This window comes from Salmo salar, chromosome 10 (assembly GCF_965601325.2).
Source record: "Salmo salar chromosome 10, fSalSal1, whole genome shotgun sequence".
Classification (NCBI taxonomy): domain Eukaryota; kingdom Metazoa; phylum Chordata; class Actinopteri; order Salmoniformes; family Salmonidae; genus Salmo; species Salmo salar.
The window spans coordinates 96,086,373-96,107,500 of record NC_138300.1 but is presented as its reverse complement, the minus strand read 5'-3'; the positions used below and the strand labels follow the sequence as shown (position 1 = coordinate 96,107,500).

The 21,128-nt window shown below is 44.2% G+C and overlaps 2 protein-coding genes across 3 annotated transcripts; both read right to left on the bottom strand.

Moving 5' to 3' along the window:
• Positions 1-9,830: 9,830 nt before the first annotated feature.
• LOC106561218 (synaptotagmin-1) lies at positions 9,831-14,493 on the bottom strand. Its single transcript, XM_082956626.1, has 11 exons — positions 14,466-14,493; positions 13,983-13,987; positions 13,149-13,151; positions 12,545-12,693; positions 12,082-12,172; positions 11,671-11,793; positions 11,306-11,473; positions 11,001-11,168; positions 10,649-10,766; positions 10,427-10,560; positions 9,831-10,295 (listed from the first exon to the last, which is right to left on the bottom strand). Exons 1-11 carry the CDS (start codon positions 14,491-14,493, stop codon positions 10,089-10,091), a joined length of 1,194 nt encoding a protein of 397 aa, XP_082812752.1. The 3' UTR covers positions 9,831-10,088.
• Positions 14,494-15,215: 722 nt separating this feature from the next.
• LOC123728138 (calumenin-B-like) lies at positions 15,216-20,585 on the bottom strand. 2 transcript variants are annotated; one of them, XM_045698735.2, is made up of 8 exons: positions 20,319-20,471; positions 20,130-20,195; positions 19,566-19,792; positions 19,263-19,456; positions 18,982-19,148; positions 18,812-18,872; positions 18,497-18,696; positions 15,216-18,407 (listed from the first exon to the last, which is right to left on the bottom strand). In XM_045698735.2, exons 3-8 carry the CDS (start codon positions 19,787-19,789, stop codon positions 18,303-18,305), a joined length of 951 nt encoding a protein of 316 aa, XP_045554691.2. In that variant the 5' UTR covers positions 19,790-19,792; positions 20,130-20,195; positions 20,319-20,471; the 3' UTR covers positions 15,216-18,302. The 2 variants fall into 2 exon arrangements, with proteins under 2 accessions (XP_045554691.2, XP_045554690.2); XM_045698734.2 differs by lacking the exon at positions 20,130-20,195 and having other exon boundaries at positions 20,319-20,585.
• Between the last annotated feature and the right edge of the window lie 543 nt (positions 20,586-21,128).

Here is a 21,128-nt window from a genome sequence, read left to right as displayed (position 1 = left end):
TTACATCAACATATTACAATAAAACACAGAAATAAGCACAGAAATAAGCACACAGAACACAGGTACATGGACAAGCCAGGTTCAAGCGACAGACAGACAGACAGACAGACAGACAGACAGACAGACAGACAGACAGACAGACAGACAGACAGACAGACAGACAGACAGACAGACAGACAGACAGACAGACAGGTCTTACGTCCATGTCAGACTCAGAGTGACAGGGTCCAGTGAAGTCTATGTCCACTAGAGGGCAGCCTCTCTCATGGGGCAGATCGACTGACCAGCTGTTAGCAAACACTGCTGGCTCCTCTGTCTGCACGCCTACACACAGGCACACACACACACGAAACACATACACACGGTTAAGGTTCCTCCCTCTACATGCCTGACTATAATCCAATATAATAGAACAACTGTATATTAGAAGAACTACTCTCTCCTCTGGTTTCCTCTGTTCCATCTTTTCTCATTTACCTCCACGTCATTTAGCAGACGCTCGTATCCAGAATGATTTACAGGAGCAATTAGGGTTAAGTGCCTTGCTCAAGGGCACATCTACAGATTTTGTACCTAGTCAGTAGTGGGATTCGAACCAGCGACCTTTCGGTTACTGGCCGAATGCTCTTAACCACTAAGCAACCTGCTGCCCATTTCTCCTCTCTGCTCTCCTCTCTCCTCTCCTCTCAGGTTACAGGACTAGGGCCTCCCCCTCAGTAATAATAACTAGAATGGTTCCCTGTGGTGCTGAGAGGAGAAAGGTTGTGATGGAGGGATGATTGGGTGCTGAGAGAGAGGATAAGAGATGGATGGAGGAGGGAGGATAAGAGACTGGTCGGACCCGTCTGTCCAGTCTTACAGTGGGCTTTGATGAGGTGTGCGAGTGTGTGTCTCACCGCGGGCTGTGGTGAGGTCATCATTGGGCAGGTTGTTGTAGTTCCCACAAAGGCCACAGGGGGTGCCGTGGTGCTGTTCAGACATCTTCAGATATACTCCGCTCCCCCCATCCCACGCCAGAGAGAAGCCAAAAACGCTCTTCACCAACAGGTAGTCAGCCAGACGCTCTATAAACACACCTCCTATTGTCTGGGGTAGGCTCAGCCTACACACACACACACACGCACACGCACACACACACACACACACACACACACACACACACACACACACACACACACACACACACACACACACACACACACACACACACACGGATTATTATGATTTATTTTTTTACGATGCTTTATTGTCACATACACCAGATATGTGCAGTGAAACATTGTTTTACAGGGTCAGCCATAGTAGTACGGCGCCCCTGGACAAAATGAGGGTTAAGTGCCTGGCTCATGGGCACATTGACAGATTTTTCACCTCGTCAGCTTGGGTATTCAAACCAGCGGCCTTTCGATTAATGGACCAACGCTCTAACCGCTAGGCTACCTGCCGCCCTACACACACACACATTTGTCCATAGCCTACTAACCTGCGACCCCCCTGGTGGACTTGGTATCCAGAGATGTGGATCTCCTCCTCGTTGGGGAAGAAGAGACTGAGAGCCCTGGGACAGGAGTACACACTGCCCTCACACACACGGCTGTTATGGACCCACACTGTGTACTGTGGTGTGGCTGAGCGGCAGTCCTGGGACAGTATGTAGGAGCAGGTCCCAGGGTAGTAGAAGTAGCTGCCATCGAACGTCTCATAGTGGTACTGACCCCAAGACCTGCAGATCCCATCTCTGTCCTGGCCCTGGTTAGGAACTACACACACACACACACACACACACACACACACAGTTGTGTATGCTTATCTCATCTCTGAATCAGCTTGAAGGTGCACTGGTCTGTCTTTGTGTGTAGGAGGCTATGGAGAGGTTGGTTGCACACAGTGCCAGCTCACTAAAAGCTGCTCAGTTCCAGGAAACCCCTGTCTCTGTACTATTCCCAGACCTGCCAACTAGACCCACTGTGTTACAGTGGTAGTATTTTAACCAGGTAGGTATTTGGTTAACAGGAACACTGTGTAACAGTGGTGGTACTTTAACCAGGTAGGTATTTGGTTAACAGGAACACTGTGTAACACCTCTTTAAATCTGGGTATTCCTCCAAAGCTCCATTGTCCTGAGTCTGCACAACTCTGCCAGGACCTAGGATCAAGGGAGATACTAAAGTGTTTTAGTACTATATCTCTTGACGCAATGATGAAAATAATCATGGCCTCCAAACCCTCAAGCTGCATACTGGACCCTATTCCAACTAAACTACTGAAAGAGCTGCTTCCTGTGCTTGGCCCTCCTATGTTGAACATAATAAACGGCTCTCTATCCACCGGATGTGTACCAAGCTCACTAAAAGTGGCAGTAATAAAGCCTCTCTTGAAAAAGCCGAATCTTGATCCAGAAATTATAAAAAACTATCGGCCTATATCGAATCTTCCATTCCTCTCCAAAATTTTAGAAAAAGCTGTTGCACAGCAACTCACTGCCTTCCTGAAGACAAACAATGTATACGAAACGCTTCAGTCTGGTTTTAGACCCCATCATAGCACTGAGACTGCACTTGTGAAGGTGGTAAATGACCTTTTAATGACGTCAGACCGAGGCTCTGCATCTGTCCTCGTGCTCCTAGATCTTAGTGCCGCTTTTGATACCATCGATCACCACATTCTTTTGGAGAGATTGGAAACCCAAATTGGTCTACATGGACAAGTTCTGGCCTGGTTTAGATCTTATCTGTCGGAAAGATATCAGTTTGTCTCTGTGAATGGTTTGTCCTCTGACAAATCAATTGTAAATTTCGGTGTTCCTCAAGGTTCCGTTTTAGGACCACTATTGTTTTCACTATATATTTTACCTCTTGGGGATGTCATTCGAAAACATAATGTTAAATTTCACTGCTATGCGGACGACACACAGCTGTACATTTCAATGAAACATGGTGAAGCCCCAAAATTGCCCTCGCTAGAAGCCTGTGTTTCAGACATAAAGAAGTGGATGGCTGCAAACTTTCTACTTTTAAACTCGGACAAAACAGAGATGCTTGTTCTAGGTCCCAAGAAACAAAGAGATCTTCTGTTGAATCTGACAATTAATCTGGATGGTTGTACAGTCGTCTCAAATAAAACTGTGAAGGACCTCGGCGTTACTCTGGACCCTGATCTCTCTTTTGAAGAACATATCAAGACTGTTTCAAGGACAGCTTTTTTCCATCTACGTAACATTGCAAAAATCTGAAATTTTCTGTCCAAAAATGACGCAGAAAAATTAATCCATGCTTTTGTTACTTCTAGGCTGGACTACTGCAATGCTCTACTTTCCGGCTACCCGGATAAAGCACTAAATAAACTTCAGTTAGTGCTAAATACGGCTGCTAGAATCCTGACTAGAACCCAAAAATTTTATCATATTACTCCAGTGCTAGCCTCCCTACACTGGCTTCCTGTTAAGGCAAGGGCTGATTTCAAGGTTTTACTGCTAACCTACAAAGCATTACATGGGCTTGCTCCTACCTATCTTTCCGATTTGGTCCTGCCGTACATACCTACACGTACGCTACGGTCACAAGACGCAGGCCTCCTAATTGTCCCTAGAATTTCTAAGCAAACGGCTGGAGGTAGGGCTTTCTCCTATAGAGCTCCATTTTTATGGAATGGTCTGCCTACCAATGTGAGAGACGCAGACTCAGTCTCAACCTTTAAGTCTTTACTGAAGACTTATCTCTTCAGTAGGTCCTATGATTAAGTATAGTCTGGCCCAGGAGTGTGAAGGTGAACGGAAAGGCTGGAGCAACGAACCGCCCTTGCTGTCTCTGCCTTGCCGGTTCCCCTCTTTCCACTGGGATTCTCTGCCTCTAACCCTTTTACAGAGGCTGAGTCACTGGCCTACTGGTGTTCTTCCATGCCGTCCATGGGAGGGGTGCGTCACTTGAGTGGGTTGAGTCACTGACGTGGTCTTCCTGTCTGGGTTGCCCCCCCCCCCCCCTTGGGTTGTGCCATGGCGGAGATCGTTGTGGGCTATACTCGGCCTTGTCTTAGGACGGTAAGTTGGTGGTTGGAGACATCCCTCTAGTGGTGTGGGGGCTGTGCTTTGGCAAAGTGGGTGGGGTTATATCCTGCCTGTTTGGCCCTGTCCGGGGGTATCATCGGATGGGGCCACAGTGTCTTCTGATCCCTCCTGTCTCAGCCTCCAGTATTTATGCTGCAGTAGTTTATGTGTCGGGGGGCTAGGGTCAGTCTGTTACATCTGGAGTATTTCTCTTGTCTTATCCGGTGTCCTGTGTGTATTTAAATATGCTCTCTCTAATTCTCTCTTTCTCTCTTTCTGTCTTTCTCTCGGAGGACCTGAGCCCTAGGACCATGCCTCAGGACTACCTGGTATGATGACTCCTTGCTGTCCCCAGTCCACCTGGCCGTGCTGCTGCTCCAGTTTCAACTGTTCTGCCTGCGGCTATGGAACCCTGACCTGTTCACCGGACGTGCTTGTTGCACCCTCGACAACTACTATGATTATTATTATTTGACCATGCTGGTCATTTATGAACATTTTAACATTTTAACATTTTGACCATGTTCTGTTATAATATCCACCCTGCACAGCCAGAAGAGGACTGGCCACCCCTCATAGCCTGGTTCCTCTCTAGGTTTCTTCCTAGGTTTTTTGGCCTTTCTAGGGAGTTTTTCCTAGGGAGTTTTTCCTAGCCACCGTGCTTCTTTCACATGCTTTGCTTGCTGTTTGGGGTTTTAGGCTGGGTTTCTGTACAGCACTTTGAGAATATCAGCTGATGTACGAAGGGCTATATAAAAATAAATTTGATTTGATTTGATTTGATTTGTAACAGTGGTGGTGCTTTAACCAGGTAGGTATTTGGTTAACAGGAACACTGTGTAAGTGGTGGTGCTTTAACCAGGTAGGTATTTGGTTAACAAGAACACTGTGTAACAGTGGTAGTACTTTAACCAGGTAGGTATTTGGTTAACAGGAACACTGTGTTACAGTGGTAGTACTTTAACCAGGTAGGTATTTGGTTAACAGGAACAGTGTGTAACAGTGGTGGTGCTTTAACCAGGTAGGTATTTGGTTAACAGGAACACTGTGTAACAGTGGTAGTACTTTAACCAGGTAGGTATTTGGTTAACAGGAACACTGTGTTACAGTGGTAGTACTTTAACCAGGTAGGTATTTGGTTAACAGGAACAGTGTGTAACAGTGGTGGTGCTTTAACCAGGTAGGTATTTGGTTAACAGGAACACTGTGTAACAGAGTTGGTCCCTGTCTGCCTCACTCGGGACGAGAACCCAACAGCAACACTTCATATTACCGTTGCGTCACCAAACCCACCAAAACCAACCATAGTTGGGCAAGGGAAACACTAATGAAATTCTCAGGCAAGCTACTAGTGTAGAGGCTGTAATTGATCCAGCTCTGATGTAGTCTACAGAAACTCAACCCTAATCTTCCAGACTTAATCACACACTATATGGACTAGGGGGTGTTTGTGTGAATGTGGTTATTAATTTAATGCAGCTTATTAATGATTGTTGATTGACGTGTCGGTCTAACCCTCATGTAGACACACACACACACACGCACACACACACACACACACACACACACACGCGCACACGCACTAAGCACACACAAAAATGAGACACGCATTGTGGAGTGTGTGTGTTACTCACTGATCTGGCAGCGGTCTCCGAGGGCCTGGAACTGTGCACAGTCACACACCCCCCCCTCCTGACACCAGCCCCCATTCAGACAGCCGCAGTACTCTGGTAAAACACACACCATCTTTCCTCAATCTTCTCTGGAAATACTTTTGAGAACAAATGATTCTTAACAAGACAGACTGCTTTTTAGTCTTTTCTGTAGCCGCGTTGACCCAACCTCACCCTGTGTGTGTGTGTGTGTGTGTGTGTGTCTACCTGAAGAGGCATCGCGGGCTGTGTAATTATGTAGAACACTGCGAGGGAGAGTTGCTTCAGAGAGAAGAGGACTGAATGTCTGGAGAGGAGAGAGCACTGATGAGCACACACACATACATACCTACCATACCTACTGTGTGTATAGTGTGTGTAGTATGTGTGTATCCAATGATGTAGTGGTAAAGAAATAGGTGGCCGGCCACGGTGAAAAAAGTAAATCTGTACTTTCAATGCTATTTTTCTGTAAAGGTGGGTAACAACCGTGCAAAACAAAACGTGGCCTTTACCCTCCACTACGCCGCTGTGTATCTCTAGCCCTGTTTGTGTGTTTGTGTAGTTGCCCCAGTGTGTGTGTCCTACAAAGGCATCTTTGTGCTGGTCAGTGTGTTGAGTGAGTCCTGACCTCTGCTTCTCTTAGGTGTAGTGTACCTACCTCCTCCCCTAGGAGATCCCGTTTCCTCCGCAGTGCATTAGCCCTCCTGCGCACACACACACACACACACACACACACACACACACACACACACACACACACACACACACACACACACACACACACACACACACACACACACACACACACACACACACACACACACACACACACAAACACACACACACACACACACGGAGAGAAACGTACATTATGAAGAGAAACATGCAAACTGAAGTTAAATGCACTTAAGACCCCTTGAATACAGCCAAACACACACACACACACACCAGCTTGGTCATGACATTGAATGAATAAATCCCTGGAGGGGATGAGTTTCTCTTTTCCTTTCATCCACTCATCTCACCTCTGTAGTCTTCCGTCTGTCTCTGTCAGTTGGCTCTGAGCTTCTAAACACAAGAAAATGCCATCAATAAAACATCACACACACTATCACAATGTATAGGCTCACGCTCAAGGTCCTAAACGATATCTTAACCGCCATCGATAAGAAACAGTACTGTGCAGCCGTATTCATTGACCTGGCCAAGGCTTTCGACTCTGTCAATCACCACATCCTCATCGGCAGATTCAACAGCCTTGGTTTCTCAAATGACTGCCTCGACTGGTTCACCAACTACTTCTCAGATAGAGTTCTGTGTGTCAAATCGGAGGGCCTGTTGTCCGGACCTCTGGCAGTCTCTATGGGGGTGCCACAGGGTTCAATTCTTAGGCCGACTCTCTTCTCTGTATATATCAATGATGTCGCTCTTGCTGCTGGTGAGTCTCTCATCCACCTCTACGTAGACGACACCATTCTGTATACTTCTGGCCCATCTTTGGACACTGTGTTAACAACCCTCCAGACGAGCTTCAATGCCATACAACTCTCCTTCCATGGCATCCAACTGCTCTTAAATACAAGTAAAACTAAATGCATGCTCTTCAACCGATCGCTGCCTGCACCTGCCCGCCCGTCCAGCATCACTACTCATACCTAGGTGTCTGGTTAGACTGTAAACTCTCCTTCCAGACTCACATAAAACATCTCCAATCCAAAGTTAAATCTAGAATTGGCTTCCTATTTCACAACAAAGCATCCTTCAATCATGCTGCCAAACATACCCTCGTAAAACTGACCATCTTACCGATCCTCGACTTTGGCGATGTCATTTACAAAATAGCCTCCAACACCCTACTCAACAAATTGGATGCAGTCTATCACAGTGCCATCCGTTTTGTCACCAAAGCCCCATATACTACCCACCACTGCGACCTATACGCTCTCGTTAGCTGGCCCTCGCTTCATACTCGTCGCCAAACCCACTGGCTCCAGGTCATCTACAAGACCCTGCTAGGTAAAGTCCCGCCTTATCTCAGCTCGCTGGTCACCAAAGCTGCACCCACCCGTAGCACGCGTTCCAGCAGGTATATCTCTCTGGTCACCCCCAAAGCCAATTCCTCCTTTGGTCACCTCTCCTTCCAGTTCTCTGCTGCCAATGACTGGAACGAACTACAAAAATCTCTGAAACTGGAAACACTTATCTCCCTCACTAGCTTTAAGCACCAGCTGTCAGAGCAGCTCACAGATCACTGCACATAGCCCATCTATAAATAGCCCAAACAACTACCTCTTCCCCTACTGTATTTATTTATTTATTTAGCTCCTTTGCACCCCAGTATTTCTACTTTGCACACTCATTTACTGTCAAATCTACCATTCCAGTGTTTTAATTGCTATATTGTATTTACTTCGCCACCATGGCCTATTTATTGCCTTTACCTCCCTTATCTCAGCTCATTTTCTCACATTGTATATAGACTTATTTTTCAAATGTATTATTGACTGTATGTTTGTTTTACTCCATGTGTAACTGTGTTGTTGTATGTGTCAAACTGCTTTGCTTTATCTTGGCCAGGTCGCAGGTGTAAATGAGAACCTGTTCTCAACTTGCCTACCTGGTTAAATAAAGGTGATATATATATATATATATATATATATATATATATATATATATATATTTAAATATCACTATCACAACACATAACAAATATATCTACAACAACAGACATCTTCAAAATGCAGAACCATTCCTGCATATCAGTAGAATCAGTATTGCACATATTTAAACAGCATAAATAAGAATTATTTACACAACTACAGTGTCGGTTGATTATGTGATTAATGTCACTAAAGAGGGACAAAAAAATAAATGTCATACAGCAACAGTAAAATCATCCGATATTTCATAATGTTCAAACGTCAATAAACTTTTTTAATCGAGATCACGGATATAGCGCAGATCCTAAATTGCTGGCCTCTGAAATGAAGTTACGTAGACTATGACACATTTAAAATGTCAAAAGCGCTGAAACATTGGATAAATGAATCAGCTGGAAAAGTTAGGAAATAGGGATTATGCGCATGTGTCGTTGGGAGACTCACCTTGTGCTGTCAGCAGCTGGAGGACTGAATACCACGAAAGAAGAAACAGTTTGACTCTCCGCTGACCGTTCATCTCAGAGCTCATCCACCGGGAGGTTAACCGAACATTTCACAAGGCAGACTGGGGAGTAGTGATCTCTTTTCGTTACCGAGCTTCCCGCGGTTGACATCCACGCGCACAGAGGAAGTTGAGCGAGCCCCTCAGATGGATGATGAGTGCACTTGCGCGCAGGTGTTGTGTGTGTGTGTGTGTGTGTGTGTGTGTGTGTGCATAGTTTTTGTACCAAACAGGTGACATCAAACTAAGTGAAAAGACGGAAATACCGCAACTCTCAATGCGCAGGAAAATAGTGGCCTAACTGAAGTAGATAGATTATCTGAGATTAGGACATTACAAATGCAATAACTGAATAATGTAGGCTACCTTTGATTTTTTTAAATGTAGTCCTACTTTAATGTTCAATCTGTATGATTTTCAGTAATTCAACTTTAATTCAATTATAAATGAGATCGTGTGTGTGTGTAACTGTGTGTGTGTGTGTGTATATATATGTGTGTGTGTATATATATGTGTGTGTGTGTGTGTGTGTGTGTGTGTGTGTGTGTGTGTGTGTGTGTGTGTGTGTGTGTGCATAGTTTTTGTACCAAACAGGTGACATCAAACTAAGTGAAAAGACGGAAATACCGCAACTCTCAATGCGCAGGAAAATAGTGCCCTAACTGAAGTAGATAGATTATCTGAGATTAGGACATTACAAATGCAATAACTGAATAATGTAGGCTACCTTTGATTTTTTTAAATATAGTCCTACTTTAATGTTCAATCTGTATGATTTTCAGTAATTCAACTTTAATTCAATTATAAATGAGATCGTGTGTGTGTGTAACTGTGTGTGTGTGTGTGTGTGTATATATATGTGTGTGTGTGTGTGTGTGTGTGTGTGTGTGCGTGTGCGTGTGTGTAAAAGACTTTGACTCCCTCTGCTGGCCAGTGATGTGTATCTGATGTGAGTGAAGATTTACACGAGCAACAATCTTAGAATGTTTAATAACATAGTATAATGTACATGTTTGACAGTATTATCATGATATATACATGCTAATGTCCCAGATAGTAATGTGTCTTAAATACTTTCCACAGTAGAGGAGGGGGTTTGGGGGGGGGGTCATGAATGGTGGATGGGTATCAGGGTTTGGGAGTTTATAAGTGGGTAGGAGTAGAAGGGCAAAGTCAGTATGCATCAATATAAAGTAGTCTTCTACAGAGAGCTGCCTAGGGATGTGACATCACTTCCTGGCAGCCAGCTCAGCGTTGACTTCATCCTCTGCTTTGAGGCCGTGCCATTGAGCAATGGGCCGGCGGGGGTTGGCCAGCATGTCTGACCAATGACGGAGCTCTGTGCCGCTGCTGGCTCCGCCTAGGAAAACCTTCCCGATAGCGTCATTCTTCCCAATCTTATCGTAGTCCAACACTGTCACTGCTACCTGCACCTTCTACACACACAAACACAGACACAAACCTATGTTCGAAGGGCCTCAATGAGGAAGGATTCATTGTAGTAAGGGATGAGAGAGAGAGAATGTGTGTGTGTTTGTGCGTATTTTTGTGTGGTGAGAGAGCATACCTGTATCTGTTCGAAAGGCACCTCGAAGCTGAAGGACTCATTGTAGTAAGGGTTGAGAGTGTTCTTCTTGATGCTGGTTTTCTTCTTCTTCAGTCTCTTTCCATTCTGCAGAAGGTGTATCTTTACATAGGGGTCTGACAGAGGAGACAGAGATCAGCCTAACACACACACACACACACACACACACACACACACACACACACACACACACCCCCCGCTCACCTGATAGTCCTCCTACGTCCATCTTCTTTAGGTTTTTGGCCTCGAGGACAACAATGCTTAGTTTCCCTGCTGTAGGAACGTACCTCAGAGAAAGACAGATATCACCCAGACGCTCTGACTGGAGAGAGAGAAAAAGGGGAGTGGGGAAGGGAGAGGGAGAGAGAGGGTGAGAGGTATGGGAGGGGGAATACTGACATTTTTGTTTTGTTCTTTCTTTCTGTGAATTCTTTGTTTAAATTTGTGGAGTTAAATGATTTGTAACTTTGTGACTTTCTTTCCTATTTATATATATATATATCTCTTCCATCTCTTTTTTTCACTCTATCTATTGTCCTAATTTCTCCATTCTCACCTCCTCTTTCTCTGCCTTCTTCAGTTCCCGCCACTCCTGTGTCATCTGACTGAAGTCCAGGCTGCTCATTGGTACTCGTAGCGCTCCAATCGCGTCGTGTTTAGAGAAACGGTCAAAGTCATACACTGTCATCACCAGAGTCCTGCCTCCAAGTTCATTGTACGGTACCTACACACACACACATACAGTATGCACACACAAACACGCGCACGCACACACATACACACACATACACACACAAACACTTTGTTGAATGTGGAGTCAGTGTTAGGGTTTAGAGGTCAGAGGTCAGGAATTAGGCGTACCTTGAAGGTGAAAGTCTCATTGAAGGTTGGGTTGAGTGTCTTCCTGTGGACTTTAGTCTCAAACTTCCTCTTCTTGTCTGGCAAAAGGTAGAGTTTAACATACGGGTCTGAACTTCCCCCAACGTCCATGGCAGGGAGATCACAGGCCTGCAGGATACCTACTACCATCTACAGACAGGGAAGGGGGGTAGAGGGTAGGGTGAGGAAAGAGGGAGGAAACAGGGAGAGGGAGAGAGAATTTACCCACATCTATATCATGTCTCTGATGGAGTGATTTGTTGTTCCTCAGACTGGTTAATCTGCTGTTCCACTTGGTTAGCTGAATCAGATGTCTTAGAGCAGGGATTGAAACAAGGAGTCTTCACCGTGTTCTCTGTGAAGTTGTAGTCCATTGAGAACTCCAGTCTGCCCAACTTCACTTCCTCTTTAGGCTCCTCCTCCTCCCTGCCAGTCAATCCGGTCTCTGTGTCACCCTCATCCTTCAGGGGCTACAGGACACACACACACACACACACACACACACACACACACACACACACACACACACACACACACACACACACACACACACACACACACACACACACACACACACACACACACACACACACACACACACACACACACACACACACACACATATAGGTGAAGCCTGATACTCAGTAACCAGCAGAGACATACACAGCCTCAGTTGTATTAAGCCACGCTTTTTATTAAACGTTTCTGTGCAGCGCTCCACAGGGAGTTGATACTCTGCAATGTGTGTGTATGTATACCTCAGAGTTGCCTCCCTCCAGCTCAGTGTCCATGTTCAAGCCGTTCTTGCCCTTCTTCTCCTTCTCTGTGTCTTTCTTCTTCAGACATTTCCTCCAGACACACAAACAGCATGACAACACCAGACACACACTCACCACGCATAGAGCTCCTATAGCCCACGAGGGCACTGCAAACACACACACACACACACACACACACACACACACACACACACACACACACACACACACACACACACACACACACACACACACACACACACACACACACACACACACACACACACACACACAGAGTTAATAATATGTTAATAGCAAATGTTTTACATAACACAGGAGGGTTTCACTAGCTTGTGAGAGTATTTTATTTCTCAGTTGAGTACTTCAACTGCACTTTAACTTGGTTCTAAAATTGAACTTAGTGCTACGAAGGCTCTAGAAACCCACCCTGATTGGTTGTTACTCACTGTGGAGGGAGTGCAACTCGCTCATAAACTTTGTGGAGGTGTGGCCTCCGGGCCCAGGTTCTGGGGTTGCTGAGGCATTGGGGTTGATTAACAGGTGTGAGGGGCTGGGCTGTGCCGGGATGACCCTATGACTACTTGTCATCACCTAGAGAGAGAAAGACACAAAGAGAAGGAAAGTCTTTAAAAAAATGTCACTTTTTGCATCCAAACTAGCTCTGTCTTTAAATTTGAGTGAGTGGTTAGATTTCCCAGCCCCATCCTTCAGAATGCCAAACCAAGTGGCAGGGCAGGCTGTTTAAATTACAGATTGTTCATTTAACAGTAACTCACAGTACTGCAACATTCCAGATATCTGGACAAAAATGACAAACTTTTCAAATAGACACTTATTACAAAACTAGTGTGGAATACTGCATATTAATGATCAGCACCAAGTTTTGAGAAACATCCAGCCGTATGTGTTATAGAGTGGTCCTAGTTGTGTGTGTGCGTGTGCGTGTGCGTGTGTGTGTGTGTGTGTCAGATGGCCTCTTGTGTTTCTGCTGGTCTGGCACTAAGGCCTGCTGTACATAAGATACACAACCCTGTCCCCTGTCAAACCTGCTGACAACACAACACATGGGGGGAGAGGTGTGGAGGAAGAGAGGGGGACAGAGAAAGGACATCATGAGTGTCTGATCTCTGGAGAGAGGAGGTGAGAATGTTTTTAGTCCAGAGTAGGGACGGTCCCAATTCACATCCTACCCCTTCACCTTGATCCCTACCCCTTCTATGTTTTTCAGATCTGAGTCTGGGAAACTGACTCACTCAGCTCTTAACCATCATCAATGTTAGCAGAAAATATTCAATGAAGACAGTCTAGCATTCTATAACTGGTGTAAAACAACATGTGACAATATATGTATATTTTAAATGTAATACGCAATGACATTGATATCATCATGTCATCACTAGAGACACAACTACACTAATCACTGCTGCTAATCAGGAAGAAAATCACTTTGGATTTATTTCGGATGTTTTGCTTGTCTTCAGCATGCTATGCTACTAATAGGTACATACTACAAGTGCATGACAAGTCACTTCCACAGTGTGTTGTCTTATAACGAGTTTGTTCCATCATGGCTAAACTGTGTCACTCTCTAACCCACTCTCTTAGGTCCTCACTATACATAAGAAGTTAGACCTGCCTGATTAAATAAAGAGTTAAGCTGAAGATAACATGGTTCTGATTTCCTCCCATTTACAACCAAAACTGGAAATGACATTAACCCTGATCCACAGTCAAATATCTAACCCTAACCCAACATTGTAACCCTAACATATATCTATCCCTAAACCAACATTGTAACCCTGACCGACTGTAATCTAACATTAACCCAACATTATAACCCTAACCCAACCACACCCGTCACCTCAACCACCATCACTGACCACACCTTGGGAGAGAAAGAGAGATAGAAAGAGAGGGGAGAGGGAGTCTTACCTTTGTGTGTATGTCCTGGCCTTGGTTCTGACTGGATGCAGGGTGGAGAGAGGTATGACTCTCAGGTACACACACACAGAGAGAGAGAGAGAGAGAGAGAGAGAGAGAGAGAGAGAGAGAGAAGAGAGAAGATGACAGGATGAGGAGAGGATCAGGAAAGAGGACGGGAGGTGAGGAGGGGTGGCAGCTTCTTGTTGTTTGTTTTAACCTTCTGTTCATTCAGCGGAGTCTCTGACACAAGGAGCACAGGTATGACAGGAAAGAGGGAATGAGAGAGAGAGAGCAAGAGAGAGAGGGCATCTCTGGTTGGCTGTGTGAACGTGTGTGTATTAGTATGGGGATATGAATGCTCTGTCCGATGGGGTGGGTCCCAGGGGGTTGAGTCCCTCTAATCTAAGCCCTGCCCCTTGTAACCTCTGCTGCGCCCTTACAGGTCACCTTCGCTGGGACATTGGACATGGATGAATATTCATGGTTTGGTGACATGGCTTTTTATAGGCTCGTTAGCATACTGAGACTTCAGCAGGAGAAAGCATCTACATTCCAACTGGATGACTGGTATGCCTGTGTGTGACTGTGCATGCATATACTACATATACATTACTGTTTGTATGTGTGATTGCACATGTATATACTGCAAACCGGTATGCATTGTGTGTGTGTGCTTCCAGAGGTCGATACTCTATGTGTAGATGCTGCTGCCTGAATTAGAACTGTAGGATGCGGTTTCTGCGGCAACGCCGGTATCAAGTTCCGGCCCCACCCAGTTCACCTTGACCAGAGATAGAGATGCACCAATTGACGCACATACATTAACACACACATACACAGAACTCTGTGAAGCAGTATGATTTCAAACCTGTTGTTCACCTTGCCGAATATTCTGTAGACAGAGCCATTGTATTGATTGATGAATGTGTCCAAGGTGAAGATATTCAGTGATTGTAGGTGCTATATGAGGGTCATTAGTTTAGATAAGGTTATAAGATTCCACAACTGAATTATTTTTCCCATTTTAAAAATAAACGGAATGGCAATTCAATCAAATGTCTAGGTTGGCCTCAAGGTTCTAGTCTTGGTTGTCACATATGTGGTCAAATAGATTCGATTCAGATTGGTCTAAAACGATCTGATAAGGGTAACAGAGCAAGCACCCTTTGAATTAGAATGATTAGTTATACTTGTATAAAACCTCCACAACATCCTTTTAATCAGAAAAACACTTCTCCACCTGATTGACAACAGCACACACTGTCAACAAGGCAACAGGTGACAAGGTATGTACAGGGTAATCACTACTGATAGGCATGGCGCTGGATTGATCATGTAAAAAACAGCTATAGCATATACATTATTATAACATATATTATAACATATATTTTATAAAGACAATGGAAACTTTACCAGAACCCTTTGTCCATAAGACCTACATAAATAACACTGTTGAAAACATGACATAACATGTCATAAAAAGTCCTACTTTTGGTGTCAGTTTATCAAAACGGACTTTATACCAACAGTTATGACTGTTCATGTCATTATCATGTAGTCCTGATGGCAGAGGGTTTAAGGGAAGTTGAACCAGATCAATAACAGTGGTTATAGAGGGTCATACACTAAGTATCAGGTGTTATAAAATGATTATACAGTCTGACAACTATAACTAGGGAAGAAGACTGGACAGGGGAAATCTTACTTTAATAAGCCTCCAAACATATGTAGTATGTGTGTGTGGTATGTGTGTGTAGTACAGAAGAGAATTCAGTAGATACCAAAATAAAACAAAAGGAGGCACTCAGTGGAGGGACACACACATAGAATCAGAGAACGAAAGAGTCCTACAGTTTCTCTCAGTTTCCCATCCAGTGTTTCGCAACTCTGGTCCTTGAGTGAAACACAAGGTTTCGCATTTTTGTTCCAGCCCTGTATATGTTGTGCTAGTACAGGTACTAGATCAGAAATGTACAACCTAGGGGGTGCCCAGACTGAAGTAAAAATAACTGATCTAACCCCTAATTGAGCCAAGCTCCTACACACATGTAGGAACTGGCCCACCGACCATCCACTCAATAAAAAAATAGAATAAAAATCGTCCCACGGCTGAATCTAGTTGATGATCCCTGGGCTACAACCACTAACCCTAACCCTGGGAGGATTGGCCACATATGGGGAGTGGTGGTATGAAGACACTGCTAGCCAATGAAATCAAAAGAGCAGTTTGTGGTAGTAGCTTATAGAGTGGACCGTGTTATAGTGCACTCCACTAATATTGGCACCCTTAGTAAATATAAGCAAAACGGGCTGTGAAAAAACATGTCTACTGTTTATCGTCTTGGTCTTTCATTCAAAATATTCACAAAAATGTAACCTTTAATTGAAGTAAAATTATTGAAAAAAATTGTGAAATAAACATTTTTCTACAAAACATGTGCCACAATTATTAGCACCCCTAGAAATTCTTATAGGTAAAATATAACTGAAGTATATTCACATTAATATTTTACATTAAGTTCACCTGAGTGATTAGGAACACATAAGTGGTAAGCCACGACTTCCTGTTTCACTGGGGTATAAATATGAGGTGACACAGGCCAAATTCCCATCATCAATCACTATGGGAAAGACCCGAGAATACAGTAATGATGTGCGACAAAAGGTTTTTGAGCGGCACAAATCAGGAAATGGCTATAATAAAATGTCTCAATGGTTGAAAATGCCCATTTCCACTATCAGGTCAATAAGTAAGAAGTTTAAAGCAACTGGAGATGTTAACAAACGGCTTGGAAGAGGACGTGTGGCTATATTGACCCCACGCACAGTGAGGATGGTTCGAGTGGCCCAAAAAAAATCTCCAAGGATCACAGCTGGAGAATTGCAGACGTTAGTTGGGTGTTGGGGTCCGAAAGTCTCCAAAACTACGATCAGACGCACCTACATAACCACAAGTTGTTTGGGAGGGTTGCCATAAAAAAGCCTTTGCTGTCAAACAAACTCAAGTGCCTACATTTCGCAAAACTTTACTGGAACTGGGTTCTATGGTCAGATGAGACCAAAATAGAGCTTTTTGGAAACAAACACCAGAGGTAGGTCTGGCATAGACAGAAAGATAGCCATGCAGAAAAGTCCCCAATGTGAAGTATGGTGGTGGATCTTTGATGTTGTGGGGCTGTTTTTCTTCCAAAGGCCCTGGACAACTTGTTAGGAAACATGGTATCATGGACAAGTACCAGCAGATATAAACTGGGCCATGGTTGGACCCACCAGCAGTACATGACCCAAAGCACTCCTCAAAATCAACACAAAAATGGTTCACTGGCCACAGAATCAAGGTTTTGCCATGGCCATCCCAGCCTGACCTAAACCCCACAGAAAACCTGTGGGATGAGCTGAAGAGAGTCCACAATGATCTGGACAGATTCTGTCCCAGATCCCTTGCCATGTGTTCCCCAACCTCATTACATATTATAGAAGTCTCAGAGCTGTTATCGTGATAAAGGGAGGTTGCACAAAGTATTGAATGAAGGCGAGCCAATAATTGTGGCACACAGAGAAAAATATTTGTTCTATGATATATTTTTTTCAAATTATTTTACTTTAATTAAAGGTTAGATTTATGTGAATATTTTTGAAAGACCAAGAGGATAAACAAATACTTTTTTTTTTTCACAGCCCGTTTTGCTCATATTCACCAAGGGTGCCAATATTAGTGGAGGGCACTGTACATCTCCCCTTCATAGTCCAGTGCATAGCAGAACACACACCAGGGTTGGGATCAATTCAGTTTGTTTTCTATTGAATTTTGACTCACTTCCTGAATTGAAAACTGAAATGACCACAACATGCACAGTTCTGCACTTCATTGCACGCCTGACACATTGTTCAAACAAGGCTAACAAAACAAACACTAACATCTGTATTCTGTCACTTTTTACAAAAACAAAGTTGATCTGCAAATGAAGACAAAGGAAATACTGTATATCCTTTCCATTGTCCGGATTGGACGAGAGGATGGTGGCGGTGGAGGTGGAGCCAAACCAGGAGGTGTGTCTTGATGTCCAAACTCGTACACTACTTAGTACAAAGTGATGTATTCACTAGTCTGTATAATAGGCCAGGAAATCCAATTATTATCCTAGGCATCGGAGTGAAACGCTCCGTCTCAACCGTCACCCTATTCTCCATATAGTGCACTTATTTTTAATTGGGATTTCAACTCCATGACCTAATTGACCTGGAATTGAGCCCAACCCTGTGTGGGAAGTGGAGGGTTAGAATTCATCATGTCTTGCCAAGGCTTCTCCAAAATCAGTAGCCTGGCTGCCAACGAAGAGGTCATACTTCTCCAGGATCTCTGCCTTGGTCAGACGGCCGTCCTACAGAGAGAGGGGGAGAGAAAACAATCTTTGGTTAGATGCGCACTGTTCCGGTGCACGCACACACACACACACACACACACACACACCTTGTCGTTATCTGACTCGTAGACCAGGTGTTTGGCTTCTGCCTCTGCATGGTCGTAGTCTGAAGGGAGGATCCAGTCTCTGGTCTCCTCCTTGTCCATGTGGCCATCTTTGTTTTTATCTCTGAACTCAGTAAACTGTTCTCGTTCTGTCTTCACCCACTCTGGCTCTGAAGGATCACCCTCCTGGTTATACATGTCACCTAGAGGAGGGGTAGGAGAGAGGGAAGAGAAGAGGAAAAGAGAGATGCTGATGACATGTTATAACTATGTGTCCCCCATGTACTGATTCAGGTGTAATTACAGGTTATAACTCACCTATGTACTCCTCCAGATCTATGAAGCCGTCTCCGTTTTTATCAATGTCCTCCATGGTCTCCTACAGGAGAGGGTATTGGCACAAAGATGTTACTGGCTGGCTACCTTCGACAATAAAGAAATCGTGTTTGTATTCCAAAATTAATAGTGTGTGTGGTTGTGTGACCCACCAGTACAACTATATCCTTCATATGGTCGTACTCCTCAGGATGGAGGAAGGCTGTAAACTCCTCTTTATTGGCCTTCAGGTCCGCGTCCAGGTCGGCCATTTTGAATCTCCTCTCGTCTCGTGACATCATCTGTCTGTAGCTGAAGCCATCTTCTGGGTCTGAATCATCTTAGGGGCACACATACCAATTAGAAAAGTTTAAGTCAGACCTTCCAGTAAAAAGGCACTTGTCAGGGGTCGTAAGTTACATTCTTATACTCGTTTCAGAGTGTGTGTCCGTACCCAGTATGTATCCGTATGTGGCATTCTTGTACTCCTCCCAGGACACCAGTCCATCTCCGTTAAGGTCATGACCTTTCCACTGGCGGTCCACATCATCATAGATCCACCTCTTCTGACTGTGTTTGATCCACTTCCTCATCTCCTCTACTGACACATACCCATTCCTGTCCTCATCTATACGCTCTACCAACATACTGTAGGGGGAGAGAGATGAAGGGTGTAAATCCATCTTTTCTATACAAATCTATTCCTCTCCTTCTAAACAAGATGCAGCATCTGTGTTTCTGTGTGTGGGTGTGTTACCCCAATCTCTCCTTGCTCTCTTCAGGTGTGAGCTGATCGAAGGTCTTGGCCTCATCCTGTCCAAGAAACGCTTCATGGTCATAATCAAAGTTATCTGCGTCGTCATGGTTGCGGTTGCTAAGCAGGTCGTCATGAATGACACGGTCCTTCTTCTCGATGGTGGGTTTACTGGAGGCGTACACCACGCACAGCGCAAAGCACATGACCAACGGCCGCAGCGCCATACTCTGACACACACGACAGAGAGATGCTTACAACAACAATATGATTGTGACAGTGCATTTAGTTTACGACAGGAATTCGTCATGACCATCTTTAGTTTAACCATACTAATGGTAACGTTACTGTTGTAACGGCCTTTGCAAGCTAGAAATCTAGCCTGATATCAACGTGATCAGTGACAGTGTGTGATAAGATGATGTAGCTAGTTAACTAGTTCCACCAAAGATATTTATAACAAACTCAGTTTCCCCTACTCATCTGTGGCTCCACCGTTTCTGGCTGAACTAGCTACGGTTTGTTTTACATGACATGGATAGCTAGTTGGCTTTATGTTAGTCTTACCCTGCTGTGCAGCCAGTTAGCAAGTAAGCTAACGTTAGCAAATAAGCATGCTTGCTAGCTCGACATCTGTTGATGAAATAAATGCAATGCTCATGTCAGTGTATAACTTTAATGTTACAACAATGTAGCAAGAGAAAAACAGAGCTGCACTGTGAATTTAGGTAGACGTAAAAGTGATATTTTACTCACCGGTCTTTCTGAAGTCTTTCGATTTTGACCGTCAACGTCGTTATCTACTCCGGATACACACCCATCGCCAACGCCGTAGTAAAGTCGTTTCCTGTACTAAGATTAGCTTGTGCCATACCGCTCGTCCATTACTCCACTTCAGGACAGTTTCGGCCTTTTGATTGGTTAATAACCGCCACGTCCTCACGCTGAGCGTGTAATGTTTTAAAATATTTTCCCCATTCCCCCCAAAAACAGCAGCACTTATCAGGCAGGAATTGTCAAAAGAACTTTCTAACAGTGACTTTTATTTCTTGTGACAGTGTTTTTTAACTGCATCACACAACCAAGTTCATTAGTAGGATATGCATGAGTGCATACCCTCTCAAACTGCATGTCCATTTCATCCAGGGGCGGTTCTGAGGGGGGCCACATGTGGAGTATGAAATTATTTTTACATAGCAAAAATTAGTTATAGTTCTTTTTTTACATCCTTATTTAGACAGCATTACACTAATGATTATGAACATGGTCTTTTGCCCACTAATGCCTGCAATGCAGTGAAGAAAACGATATGACAACAATAACATCTAATGTAACTGGCCCCTCTAACAGTACAACTGGCCCCAGCTTGGCCCCCCCAGTTGAAATGGTCTAGAACCGCCACTGATTTCATCATCAATCATTGACATTCCAACTGAGTGGGGATATTCTAAAATGAAAGAATGAGGTGATGGCGATAAAATAGAGATTCAAGCAGTTCTCAGTTCCAGGCTAAATCAGGAAATATCCCATCTATTAAGTACTAGAATACGGTAATCAAACACAACA

Bases quoted from the DNA above. Each gene is read 5' to 3' on its own strand.
- LOC106561218 (XM_082956626.1), bottom strand. From the start codon at position 14,493: ATGTCCAATGTCCCAGCGAAGGTGACCT. The intron at 11,794-12,081 runs GTATACATACAC...TGTGTCCTGTAG, and splicing joins TGGAGGGAGGCAACTCTGAG to CCCCTGAAGGATGAGGGTGA. The intron at 10,296-10,426 runs GTATGCTCTCTC...TTGTGTGTGTAG, and splicing joins TGCCTTTCGAACAGATACAG to AAGGTGCAGGTAGCAGTGAC.
- LOC123728138 (XM_045698734.2), bottom strand. From the start codon at position 19,789: ATGGCGCTGCGGCCGTTGGTCATGTGCTTTGCGCTGTGCGTGGTGTAC. The intron at 19,149-19,262 runs GTACGGACACAC...TGTGCCCCTAAG, and splicing joins CACATACGGATACATACTGG to ATGATTCAGACCCAGAAGAT. The intron at 18,408-18,496 runs GTGTGTGTGTGT...CTCTCTCTGTAG, and splicing joins ACGAGTCAGATAACGACAAG to GACGGCCGTCTGACCAAGGC.